At 33.7% G+C, this 14,350-nt stretch overlaps 1 protein-coding gene and 1 long non-coding RNA gene across 7 annotated transcripts; both read left to right on the plus strand.

Annotated features, from left to right (window-relative positions):
• The first annotated feature begins 779 nt into the window (after positions 1-779).
• Positions 780-1,938, plus strand: LOC113326152. The gene is made up of 3 exons (XR_003348345.1): positions 780-834; positions 1,521-1,641; positions 1,733-1,938. It is a non-coding gene; the product is annotated as an uncharacterized LOC113326152 (long non-coding RNA).
• Positions 1,939-11,062: 9,124 nt separating this feature from the next.
• On the plus strand, positions 11,063-13,383 carry LOC113326890 (MADS-box protein SOC1-like). 6 transcript variants are annotated; one of them, XM_026574552.1, is made up of 9 exons: positions 11,099-11,180; positions 11,328-11,529; positions 11,981-12,041; positions 12,320-12,381; positions 12,461-12,560; positions 12,660-12,701; positions 12,769-12,825; positions 12,911-13,081; positions 13,171-13,292. In XM_026574552.1, exons 1-8 carry the CDS (start codon positions 11,138-11,140, stop codon positions 13,034-13,036), a joined length of 693 nt encoding a protein of 230 aa, XP_026430337.1. In that variant the 5' UTR covers positions 11,099-11,137; the 3' UTR covers positions 13,037-13,081; positions 13,171-13,292. The 6 variants fall into 6 exon arrangements, with proteins under 6 accessions (XP_026430342.1, XP_026430337.1, XP_026430341.1 ...); XM_026574557.1 differs by having other exon boundaries at positions 11,063-11,122; positions 12,911-13,341; XM_026574556.1 differs by lacking the exon at positions 12,911-13,081 and having other exon boundaries at positions 12,784-12,825; positions 13,171-13,383.
• The last annotated feature ends 967 nt before the right edge of the window (positions 13,384-14,350 follow it).

Below are 14,350 nucleotides of genomic sequence, written 5' to 3' on the forward strand. Positions count from 1 at the left end.
AGTTGGATGATTACGATAATCAATCAACCCTATTAGTTCAAAATATTCGATTATATGAACATAAACAGAATAAAATAAGAACTCATTGTATATCTTATCTTATTTCTTATGAAGGAGCCATCATCAAGCCAAACTTTTACTTTGGCCACCCTTGTGGAAATTTTCTGGCTTATATATGCATTTCAGTTTTTGCAATGTTCAATATAGGAATTACCAATAGGTACCATTATAGTGTTCTTAGTTAGTGGCAGGTCCACCAATTAAAGCACAGTAATCAGAGGTCCATAATTAAAAGAAAACATGAAAATGGACCAAATTTTTTTAGCCCAGGTCCTGCACACGTGCGAGATCAGGTGTACGTAATATGAATAAACTTTCCTATTTAATATGTTAAAAGCATGAGAAATATTTTTCACATTTCATATTCATTTTCTTCTTCTCTTTCCTCTCACCATTGTTGCAGATGATGATGAATATTTGTTTTTGTTCTTTCTCGTTTCTACCGAATCAGATGATGAAGATTTTCCATTGTAATGTTCCTTTTAAGGTTTTGGCGATCTAATCATTGTTGTGCTTGATTATGTTTTCGATCTCCATGGTTGATTTGTCGACTATATATTAGATCTAGATGAATAATCACATTTTTTGTTCATTTCGTTGCTAGATTCGATTATGCCACTTCCATTTTAGATGTTTTAGACGTGTTTCAGTTCTTTTTTGTATATGAATCAACAGTACGTATATCCCGTACTGATAGAAACTTAGTTTATTTTTGAGAAGAAGAAGAAGATGCATCGTTATGATTTACGACGAGAAGATTGTTTGTGTTTCCAGGTATGTATATTAACAATGATTTTCGGTTTCCATTCTATTTTTTTCATAGATTCGTTACTAGTTTTTCACATGCAGCTGAAGTTTAGATTATGAATCAGCAGTACATATATGATGTACTGAAAAATTATGCTGTAATTTTGTTATTTTTGTAGTTTTTGATATTTTTTCTTCTTCGATCTAGAAGTATATATATGGAATATTGAAGAAAAAAAGTGTTTCGATTCTGGTTTTTAGAGATTCATTACTTGGTTTTCACATGCAACTGATTTTAGTTTCATTTTGGTTGTTTTTGATATGCTTTTAAGTTGTTTTTGTGTATTAATCATCGGTACATATATGATATACTGGTGGATTTTGATGGAACAAGTTCAGATCTAAATAAACAATCATGTTTTTTGTTTATTTCATTAGTAGATCTGATACTTTTATGGTTTGTTCTTCAGTTTTCTTTTGTTATTATCAATTGTTGATAAACATCACTGTCCAGAGTTCGTCCTAAATTTTATACTTCTCTTGCTGTTTTAAAAGTTTGTGGGGATATAGTTGATGAAAAGAATGTACACAGTTGGGTTTTGCTTAGATTTGTTTATAGACCTTCTTTGATTCATATGTGTAGTATTTGAATTTTATGTTTGTTAGTGATGTTGTGAAGTGTTTGATGAATAAGTGTTCTTGAAATGCATTAGAAGCGTTGGGTATCTTTAGAGAGATGAGAATTGAAGGAGTTAAATTGGAATTGCATGACTGTATCTTACTCATTGCTGGTGCTCCACTTGGTGAAGAATTGAAGGGGATTTTGATTCATGTGTATGTGCTCTTCCTCTTATGTGGTCTTCCTCTTTTTTGTATTTCCTTTTAAGAATCATGATACAATTTGTATCTTATCTATCACGGACAGGTGAAGGTGGGAACCCGTTCTGCGTTACTCAACTTTGGATCACCAGTGGATGCATCTCAGCTATATAAATTACTCCATGCCCTTCATCCACATCCTCATTAGAAGAAAAATTAGCAGGCAGAGGTGCACCTGGAACATGTATGTTGCTCGGATTTTGTTGCTTTTGTCATACATACCAAAATAAATAGAATAGTAGCTTGGTGCATCTTCTCGATGTTGTTTACTGTTCTGGAACTGTTATCCTCAACTGGATAGATAGACCTCACCCTGTGTAGTTTCTTAAATGCCAAATGGCCTGATGTAGGCTCATGGGCATGCGGATAAGTAAAAGGTTAGCCTAATATTTACAGTTATATAATGTGATTTTGTTAACTGATACTTTTTTTTGAAAGCTTTATCGTTCTCCCAAAATCATGTAGACCTCTGAGGCAGAACAATTCTTTTTTCTACCACAAGTTTACTGACTACCTACTGCTGTGCGATATTGCTGTCTCACTGGAATACCCATTTCTTGCTTCATGCTACAAACAGACACCACCTGATACACAACTGTTTTTTTCACCCTTAATCACTATGTGGAAATGATAATCTATAGAGTCACAAGACTCATAAATTGTTATTATCAATTGTTTTTCAGTTTTCTTTTGTGTATTACCTAGCAGTACATATATGACGTTTTCTAATTTATTTATCATTGATTCTTACAGATTTGTACTCTACCTGAAAGCAGTGCAGCAAATATGTACTCGAATTTGTAAGCATTCAGATATATAATCGGATTTGTAAGCAGTACGACAGATATGTACTCAGATTTCTAAGCAGTGCGACAGATATGTACTCAAATTTGTAAGCAGTGTAGCAAATATGTACTCGAATTTTTAAGCAGTGTACCAGATATGTACTCAAATTTGTAAGCAGTGTAGACACACACGTTTGGTAGTAATGGGCATTATGGACATTTCCATGTTTTAATTAATTTTGGACCTCCGGATAAAAAAAAAATCCAGTTGGACCCTACTATAAATAACTATATGGGCCTAGGACCAAACAAGAAATTTTCCATGTTCAATATTGCCTTAAACTTGTCAAACATTTGTGCAGTGAGCAGTGAGAGATCTAGATCCAGATCGGTAAAATATCATGAATAATACATCCGCAAAGGTTTGCTATGTCTCCACCAGCACCGTCTTACCAGCAACACAAAAGAACCGTGCAACTAGAAGGATTGAATTGAATCCAATGGATTTTAGGCCTTTTAGACGCTTGTATGCTCAACTTGGTCTTCTATTTGCTCAACCAAAAACTACCAGTGAGAGCAGGGAATCCGATCAACAAGAAAAGCACAAGATTATTAGTAACCTTAAGAGTTCTTTATCACAAACTCTCGACTATTTCTTTCCTTTTGCAGGTCGTCTTCGCATGACAAAAAACGATGATGATGGAACCCTCTCGTTCTATATAAACTGCAACTCTGCTGGTGTTGAATTCACCCACGCTGCGGCCGAAGTTACGGTAGCTGATCTTCTTGAACCAAACTACATTCCGGACATCATCGACTCCTTCTTCACCTTTGATGGCACACCGAATTATGAAGGTGTATCATTGCCGTTGCTTTCTATACAGGTAACCGAATTAATTGACGGTATCTTTGTGGCCTACAGTTTTAATCACAGTGTATGCGATGGTACATCCCTTTGGCATTTCATAAATTCATGGTCTCAGATCTCTAGAGGCTCAACTCATATATTACATCCTCCTGCTATTCTTGAACCTCGCTGGTTTCCAAGGAAAACAAATTTTCCCATCCATCTACCCTTTTCATCCAGTGACAAACTTTTGGTAGAAAAATTTACTCCATCTCCACTATTGAAACGAAATCTTTTCATTTCACTCCACAGAATATTGCAAAACTTAAAAGCAAAGCAAACTCAGAATGTGGTACTATATTTTCATCATTACAAGCTGTGTCTGCTCATGTTTGGGTAGCGGTAACACGAGCTAGACGGTTACATCCAAATCAAAACGTTACTTATCAGTTTGCAATCAACAATAGAGATAGACTAGATCCACCTATACACAAAGGATACTTTGGCAACTTAGTTCAGGTTGGGACTGCAACGGTCAAAGCAGGAGAGTTACTGGAGAAAGGGATTAGCTTTGGAGCTTCATTACTGAACCTCATGGTAGAATCTTGCAATAACATTGAGATTCAAAGGTATTGGGAATCATGGGTGGAGAAACCTACTATGCCTTCGACTTTTGATTTCGCATCACTTACTAATTTGGTGGTTGGGGGATCGACAAAGTTCGATCTCTACACCAATGATTTCCGTTAGGGAGCACCATTAGTTTGTCGCTATGGGAGCAACTACAAGCTTGATGGGATGGAGAATGATGTTGAGTTCATGGAGAGTACGTGCACAGTCTTACCACCAGAGTATTCCAGCACCAAGACGATATCTATGTCAAAGTTATAGTTTTACAAGGCTATAACACAACCAACTTCAAAGGCTACTAGTTATTGTTGAAATGCGTCTTTATTTATGCTATATGAACTGCCGATCTAATCTCTGTACAGTATATGGAGACAGATTTTATGCATATTTTCTAACAAATGTTCATGTCTCTGCTAATCCCAGTTGACTAACCCCTGTAAATTTGATCCTTTAATATGATTTTGGTTATTATGTAATTAGTACCGAAATGGTAATGACTAATGAGAGCAATGGTTAATAGCTTCGCCAATCACCCAAAGATTTCAAATTAACATAGTAGACATTTTAGGGCCGGGCTTGGGTTTGGGCTTGCTTCTTTGATAGTCGAACTATTTTATCCAGCCTAGGGATCTTTTCGGCTTGCCTCCTGGTTGCTGTGTCCTAACCGTCCGAATAGCATAGTGATTGTTGGAAACTTGGAATACACTCAACACATAACATGGATTTCGAAATTGAATGACTCTCTTAAGTATATTCGTCATACTTGTTTGATCTTGTCCTACAATCAAATGAAATTTACATTATAGGATCTAATTAATTTCTCCCAGGATACGATGTGGTCGGGCCACATCATTTAAGTATGTGGCCCCTCTTTGTTTATTTACACGTATGTTAAATTAGTTTTAAATAAAAATGAATTCAAAGGTTAGTTCCCTAAAAAATAGTCCCCTCTAATTCCTCCTGGATAACAAGAAAACTAACATTTTTCAAGACGTGTCAAACAAATAAGATGGGCCACATACTCAAACGATGTGGCCCGACCACATCGTAGCCTCGGAATTAATTTACCCAAACATGGAAACACTAAAACCTACTATCGCCACACCACATGTTTTCCCTGCTCCGAAAAGTAAACACACGAGAATATTACCTTGATAATTTTGAAGCCGGATATGAAAACCAAAACACGACCATGAGGGATTGGCTAAATGTAGTGAATCCATGTATTCAAGAACAAAGAAAAAAAAGAAAAAAAGACACGGATCTGTGGATGAAAAACCAAATTCGATGAATAAAACTGAACTTGATGACAATGAGACCAAAATTAAAATCTAGAAAAAAAATCGATTTTGGTTTCAGGTTTTCAATTGGAGGAACTAATTAAACAAAGAATGTTTCCAGAAAAAGCACAGTAACGACTACTTTAACATGTTAAGAGTAGTACTAATCTGAAGAAGAAGAAGAATCATAAGAAGAAGATACCTGGTAGAGCTTCTGGAGAATTCAAAGAGTTTTCCTCTTGAAGAAAAGACAAGAAGAGCAACTTCAACTTCACAAAGTACAGAAAGTTCAAAAGCTTTCTTCAGTAAACCTTTTCTTCTCTTTGAAAATGTTACTTGTGTACTTGTTGAATTTTCTATCCTTCTCATCTCTGTTTTTCCCCTCACCATTATTTCTCCTCCTTCTGAATTACTAAAACTGTCATCGTCATCAAATTCAAAATCAAAATAAAAAAGAAAAGTCAAAATCAGCAAAAAAATTTAAAATAAAATCATCAAAATTAACATTAGGATCAAGTAGCTAGATCACGCTTTGAAGAATGGAGAAGAAAAAGATGCTTCTCTTTCAAGAAATAACAACCTATTTTGGTTTTTCTATCTTTCTTTCTTTCCTCTTTCGCTCAATGGCTTTATATAGAAAACCTAACTTTCCTATTTTATCGCTATGAAGCACTATAGCCCTATATTTTTTTTGATTCAAAATTAAATTTCATTGATTAGATAGAGATTACATCGGAGTCTTGTGTAACCCATCCTTGAATATCAGGAGCGTACTCACCAAAATATTCAAAATTATCTTTCAAAAGTCTAGCTTTCTTTGCTAACTTATCTGCAACCCTATTACAATCTCTTTTAGCTGAGGCACATTGCCACTGCTCAATTTTATTCAAAAAAAATCTAATATCTAAAACTAAAACTTGATTCAACCAATGAACACAGGGGACTGATTTATTGATTGATTTGACTAAGATCTCACTATCAGATTCAAAAATAACATTGTTTAGCTTTCTTGCTATGGCCAGAGATACAACTGCTTTCATAGATTTGCACTCCAGTTCCTCCACTTATATTCCTTCATTCATTCCTCCATCAAAATATTGTCCTTACACACCAATGCAGCTACCTGCAAAATCTCTTAAAATCAGTCTTATACCACCCTGATAATTTTGTTTAATGAAAGATGCATCCAGATTAATTTTCAAATATCCAAATTCTGGAGGTTTCCATCTCATAACCTGTAAAGAAATAGTATTATTAATAGTATGATTAGGAATAAAACAGGTAATTCTATTTATATTATCCAGAGTCATTAATCTGTTAGGATTATGATTCTGAAAAATCTTTGAACACCTATCTTTCCAGATAGCCCAAGCAGATACCATTAACAGTTTGTTGATATCTTCCCTTGGCATCCCTGTTCCAAAATTCAAATTAATACCTGTAGTGAACCAAGAAATCACCCAATTTTTGAAAGAACCATGTTGTGACAATATGTTTCCATCATTAATGTTTAAAGCAAGCCATATAGATCTATCATAAGGACAAGTCAAGAAAAGATGGTTACTTGACTCATTTAGATGACCACACAGACTACAGTGAAGCTCAATATCATTCATGTATCCAGATAACTTGTCTCTAGTTGGGACAATATCTTTAATACATTTCCAAACAAAAAGCTTAACTTTATGAGGCAGTTTAATTTTCCAGAGAGCCTTCCATACCTGCTGAGGTATTGAGTTAGGTAAAAAAATAATGTGAGTTGGTCTAGTTAACACATTATAAACACTTTTAACTGAAAACAATCCCTTCCTATCTGGGTTCCAAATAATAGAATCCTTACCTAAAGCAGGGACATTCGTAGCAAGAATTTTGGTTGCAGATTCAGTCTCAAAAAGATAATGTACAAGAACAACATTCCAATCTCTAGTATCATTATGAAAAAGTTCAGAAACAAAAGTGTAAGAAATAGCATTTACCAAACCTTCAGCAGGTACAAGGGGATGACTTAATCCTATAACCCCGCAATCTAGCCAAATTTTTATCCTAGTACCACATCTTACAAGCCAAAAACTATTATTCTTAATAATTTCAATGCATTTGTAAATACCTCTCCAGATCCAAGAACATTTTTCATTTAGCTTTTGCACTGCAATTGTGAAAGTACTTAGCACTTAGGATTTGAACCCATAACTCATCTTGGTCATTTATGATTTTCCAGATTAACTTACAAATAAGTGCTATATTGAAAGTCTCTAAATCCATGAATCCTAAACCACCTAAGTATTTAGACTTATTAATATTATCCCATCCAATGAACTTAATCCCCTTACCTGTCTTATGCCCCCACCAAAAATTTCTCTGCAAAGAATCAAGCTTGCTTATTAGAGTAGTGGGAATTTTAAAACATCCCATTTTATAAGTAGGTAAAGAGTTCAAAAAAGATTTAATCAGTGTAGATCTACCTGCTTGGTTAAGAGTGGTACCTACATAATTCCTGAGTCTAGCTTCAAAAGATTGGACAATGGGGTCAAAAGACTTAACCTTAGAATGACCAAGCAAAAGTGGGGCTTCAAGATATTTCTCTGAATCAGTAACTATAGACATTTGAAGAGCATTAGCAATATCATCACAATAATTAGGACAAAGATTTTTGCTAAAATAAACGCAAGACTTATCAAAATTTAGCATCTGACCAGACTGCTGACCAAAAATTTGAAGAATTTGCAAGATGTTGTCAACATGCTTCATATTGGCTTGACCAAATGTTAAAATATCATCAGCAAATAACAAATGTGTTATAGGTGGGGATTTTTTAGAAACTTTAACACCAGTTATATCCTTGTTAACTTCAGATGCAAGTAGAGACTAGAGAGAAATTCCATGGCAAATATAAAAAGGTAAGGGGATAAAGGATCCCCTTGTCTAATACCTCTAGTAGGTTCAAATTCATCACAAGGAGATCCATTAAGCAAAACATTGATAATAGTAGTAGAAACACATTGCCTAATGAGATTGCAAAACTCAGCTTTAAAACCAAATTTCTCAAGAACTCTAGTAGAAAATTCCTCTCCAATCTGTCAAATGCTTTTGACATATCAAGTTTGAGAGCCATAGTGCCACTAATTCCTTCTTTCTGCTTCATTGAATGGACCATTTCATGAGCAATAATAGTATTGTCATGTATGGCTCTACCTGGAACAAAAGCATCCTGGTAGGGAGAGATCAGTTTCTTAAGAAGAGGCTTAATTCTATTTGCCAAAATCTTAGAAATATTCTTGTAGATAACGTTACAAAGACCAATTGGTCTAAAACCAGAAGGAACTTTAGGACTTTTACAATTAGGGATAAGAGATAAGTAAGTCCTATTAATAATTCTAGGCATATAACCACATTGAAAAAATCTTTGAACAACATCAATTATATCTTTACCTACTAAATTCCATTGAGTTTGATAAAAACCTCCTTGGAACCATCAGGGCCAGGAACACTCCAAGCAGGCGTATTTTTGACCACATTTTCAATTTCAGTATCACTAGGCATAGAAAACAGCATATCATTGTCAGCATCAGACAATATACTAGGAATGATATCAAAAGAAAGATCAGTCGTAATAGGATTAGAGGAGCAAGAGACAGAGCTAAAGTGATTAGTGAGCAAATTACCAATATCTTTTCTTTCCTTAAGTCAAAGACCATTAGTATCACATAAAGCATTTATATGCAGTCTCTTGTTAACCATGGAATAAAAATATTTGGTATTATTATCTATATCAAAAACAACTTTATCTCTAGACTTTTCTTTAGAAAATTCAGATTGAATTTTGTACCATTTCTCTAGATCACTAGTAATAATTAAAAAAATTATTAGTAGTAGTGAAGGAAAGGCATAAGAGGGACTTCCACCAAACCGTTTATTTTTTAAATAATTAAAAAAATTAAAATCAAAGAGTTATAAAGGAAATGTATTTTGGGCTTTTTAGATCTCAAAGACTCCTTTCTCTCTCTTCTCTCTCCCTTCTCAAAAACTTTGAAGAAAACTTATCATCTTCCTCCTCCTTTCCTCAGATTTAGTCCTTTAAGGACTAGATCTGAGAAAAGATTTCTTGTTTTTTAGTTTTATTTTATGTTTTGAATAATTTTCTTCGTTATTAGGGAAATTATTTTCTTCGCTATTAGGGCGATTATCTTCTTCGCTATTAGGGCGATTTTATCTACACTTTTATAGTGTTTCTATATAGATTTGTTCGTGATTCGGTTTTTAGATACAAGTACATCGGGCGATTTGACGGAGGCAGAATCACGTTCTTCTTTAATAGAATAATATATCTAGAGTTTCTGGGCTTCTCGCTAAACATGAGTTTTTTTGGCAAATCACTCCTCTCTAATAGGAGTATCTCTTTTCCAAGAAGAAAATCAATTAAAATGGTCGAACCGTGATTTCGAGTACCATTCCTTCTCCAATATCTTCATACAAGATTTGGGTGCTACTGTTGTGGATCGCTCTTTCTCTTCGCGATTTATTTACGTTTTGCATCTTTTATTGTATTTGTTTCATTTTTATGAGGTACTCTTTTTTCTTGAAAACCATCATGTACACGTTGCTTAATGGAATGAAATACTAATGGTTGATTATCAAGAAACAAAAAAAAAAAGGTCTCAAAGACTACCAATCGTTTCCAATCTTTTTATCAAATTGCACATTTGGATTGTGCTTCATTTTACAAAAAAAAAGAAAGAAAAGGCTATAAGAGGGACTCCCTCCCTTCGGGTCCTCCGATTAGTCCGCCAAAAATATATATACATGGATGATCACTTTTGTCTATCTTTGTATTTTCGTAACAATTAATCCATACATAAAAAAATCAAGACACAATGTTGAAGATTCTCTAGACGTACATATTAGTATGCCGGCACAAAAGTATTCTCTATAATCGATCAATCACGTTAGACACAATTTATTGCACGATCGAAGAAAGTCTTTATATGTGCCCACTTGGATTGCAAAAATAAAAATACATTTTATAATCATCTCATTTTTTTTTCTTGATATCTCTAAATATAAATCATACCAAAAACATAAAGTTAATATTTAACTTTTTATTTTTTTTCTTTTTTTCGCCGATCAACAAATTTCATTTCATTCAAATCAAAATAGTGATTATATGTTCGATTACAAGATTAACAAAAATATTAAAATACATGAAAAACACCAAGATAATCGAAACCCTAATACAAATAAGAATATCATCTACAAGTAGATCGCCAAGAAAAAGAGCGATAAATCACAGAAATATCCAATTTTTAATTAGGTATAAGCGAAAAATAATGATATAATACGGAAATAATTTCGACCATTTGATTTGGTTGTATTCTTGTATGATAAGAGATAAGATATTTGGTTGTATAATACCAAAACATTTAACTTATGGTTTAGCTCTAAAATTTTGCTCTAACATAAGATATTATGAAAAAGAAGTTTGGCATAGCCGTGAAAGTCCTCAAAATGTGGCAAAAAGCTTTAAAGCCAAAGATTTTAAACAGTAATATAAACTACTCAAAAATGAATTCGGAGAAATTGAAAAATAATTGCAGAAAGTCTAATCTTCCAGCGGCCATCACCGGCGTGCTATCATCTAGTTTATTAATTGGTTGGGCGGTCCTTCGTTTTACTTTCCTCCCTCATATTCAAGTTTATCTTCTGTTGTCTTCTGGAAAAAAATTAATAAAAAATAAAAAATGTAGGGTAGTCATGAGCTCACCACTACGTGGGTAAAGAGATGATAAATAAAGAAAGTTAAGTTACTGATTGATTTTGTTCCTTTTCTATATAAAGTAGTCATGAGCAAATGTGGAAAGACAGCTAGGCAGGTCGATAGATAGAAGCTCCAAAGTAAGGTCGGTCGGTTGTACATGAAACAACATATTTCTTTTTTTCGAATTTCAATCTTCTTCGGTACCTGCCACAAACTGAGATTGATCTTTTTTATTTCCTAGCTAGGAGTATTATTTTTGATGATTTTTAGTTTAATTTTATATGTTGATTTTGACTTTGATGATGATGAAAATGTTTAAGATCTAAATGAGTTATATTGTGTTGAAGGAGGAGAAACAACAATAATGGGGAGAGGAAAAACAGTGATGAGAAGGATAGAAAATACAACAAGTAGACAAGTAACATTTTCAAAGAGAAGAAATGGTTTACTAAAGAAAGCTTCTGAACTTTCTGTACTCTGTGATGGTGAAATTGCTCTTATCGTCTTCTCATCAACAGGAAAACTCTATGAATTCTGCAGCACTACCAGGTATATGTCTTCTTCTTTTGGATCTTAATTTTTGTCTGATTTTCACTAAGAAATTAACATTCTCTGTCTCACTTCAGAATAGCCCGTAATTTCTCTAAAAATTAATATTCCCTGATTTTCGTCTTAGCTTTTCCTTGCAATTCAACATCCCTTACTTTTAGATCCATATCTTAAATTTTCATCACATTTTCATCAAGATCTTTTTTTTATTGTTAAAGAAATTGATGTCGACGGGTTTCGAACTCTGGTCACTGGTATCATCATCCAGTGACTTCAGCATTATACTATAGTGACATCCGCGATAAAGATTATTTTTATTTATGAATTTTCGTTGGATAAAGTTTTTCTTAATTACTAAATTTACAAACCTATTTTATCAACATTAAAACACTTAACCAAGACTGTCATTTACTGATTTATTTTTTATTTTTACCATCATACACCATTCCAGTATGCAAAAGACGATCGAGCGCTACCAGAAGTACAATAAAGAGGTACAAGAAAATTCACAGGTCAGGCAACCTTTATTTATGCCGTTATCACGATGTTCTTTCAAATAAATTGTGTAGAGTCTTGTGTTTGCCCAATTCTCATAACTGGGTTTGAATGCCTTATTGAGTAGTACTTGGATATTGATATTATTTAGCAATGCCTTATTGAGTAGTACTTGCTTGCATCGAAGTGCTAGTTTAGTCTTTTTTTTTTTTTTTTTTTTTTTTTTTTTTTTGCATTATCGGTAAATTGATAATGTTAATGCACTCCTGATTGCTTAAATATTTATTTGTCTCAGCAATTGAAATATGAAGCTGTAAACCTCGCAAAGGAGATTGAGAATCTCCAAACGTCGCAAAGGTTTAAAGAAGATAGTACATTTTTTATTGCAAAGAGTTGCATTCATTTTATTATAAACTCTGAAAACAATTTCTTGTAGGAAGCTAATGGGAGAAAGCTTAGAATCTTGCTCCCTTGACGAATTGCAGACAGCTGAGACTCAGTTGGAGATGAGCCTACTTAATATTAGAACTAAAAAGGTAAAATAGTTTTAATCCGTCAAGTTCCATTTCTCAAAAACTCAAGACAGTACACTAACTGAAAATCAACAAATCTTGGATGTCTTCTTATTACTTCAGAATCAGTTATATAGGGAACAGATTGAGCAACTAAAACAACAGGTAAATTGACATGTTAAATGCCAGCTTAATCGTATTCCGTGAATCTTACTTTTTAATAATTTCTTAGCACATGACATTTCAGGAAGATCAGCTATTAGAAGAGAATGAAGTTTTATGGGAGAAGGTAATTGTAGTCGATCTTATTTACAAACAGGAACAGTAAAAACCGTGAACATGAACTTTGACTTGGGTTTTATTTGTATTTGTAGAGGTCGGGAATTACTCATTTTTATGTCGAAAATAAGAGCCTTGAATTAAGGAATATCATGATACAAAGGAGTATGTATTTGATAGATTATAACTTCGACGATGTTCTTGCTGCGAAACCTCACTAACTTTGTGAGACTAAGCATGTGATCTTTAGAGAGACACAAGAAAAGGTCTAGGCGTCTAGCCCAGTCTAAGTGTGAGGAAGAGCAAAGAGTCTTAAAGCTAGTTAATGACTATATCTTTCTTTTTACCGTAACAGTGTCGGTCTCAACAATGGGAACAACAGAACCGACAGACAGAAATGGCACTACCTTATAAAACTAGTCCAAATTCTCAAGAGGTGGAAACTAAGCTATAAATTGGAAGGCCTGAAAGAAGGTGACATAATGTTGTTATACAACTCTGTTGGAAAACGATTAATAAAAAAGTAATTTTTTAAAGTTTTAATAAAAAATTATAATTTATTGTTTTATTTTGTGAATGAAATTTTTTAGTCCCACATCGTGGAGTTTCCAATTGTTAGTAGTTTTAAGAAACTATATAAAGCTTTTAGTCCCACATCGGGGAGTTTTTTTTCTTAAGTTGTATTTGTCAATTATATAAAGAAATTCACTACTTTTGTAAAATCTATAGGAAAGGGGTTGCTCTATATTTTAGAGGGATCCCTAAGGGAAAATATTTTATAGCGGTTTTTAAGCATTCGCGATTTTCCTCAACGGTTTTTTTTTCGGAGTTGCCAAGCTCAAGTTGAGCATCTACTACATATGCTAGTAGTAGGTGTATTAGGGTGTTTTATCCTGGAGATATCCGTCCTGTGAGGGCTATAGCATCACTCTTGAGTGTAGCCGGGCGCTAATGTCTTAATGACAGCGTGTTGAACACGTGACTCACTCTATTTTCCAAAGTTTTGCCTTGTTGCTGTTGCGGAGATACGGGGAGCTTGTTCGTTTCGTCAAAGCAATCACTTCCATTATAAAGGAGCTAAGTATCAATAACTTTTGCTTATTTGATTTTTCTTTGTTTTTGATTATTGCACCCAACAATCTTAAGACATTAGTATTTGTAATAATCGAAAACGATTGATTGGTTTGTGAATCATGGATGTTAATTGTGGAGTGAAAAAAAAAAAACGAATTTCTGGTCAGCTGTAGAGTTTCAATTTTATCTTTTAATATAGAAGGAATTTCGATGAACCCTTTTGACACAACGTAATAGACATCCTGATAGTTACCCGTGTAAAATTTCAGAATTTTTGGAGTTGTACAAGTATTTGTTTGATATTTTACAAAACAGAAAAACGTTTCTGAAAAATTCTGACGAGCAGAAAATTGTTGTTAACTAAATTAATTTTGTTTGGGTTTGTGGGGGTAACCATGAGTTTTTTGAAACGCTGATTCAAACGAAGTTTGTATATATAGATGTTATCTTCAAAACTCATA

This window comes from Papaver somniferum, unplaced genomic scaffold (assembly GCF_003573695.1).
Source record: "Papaver somniferum cultivar HN1 unplaced genomic scaffold, ASM357369v1 unplaced-scaffold_10, whole genome shotgun sequence".
Taxonomy (NCBI): Eukaryota; Viridiplantae; Streptophyta; class Magnoliopsida; order Ranunculales; family Papaveraceae; genus Papaver; species Papaver somniferum.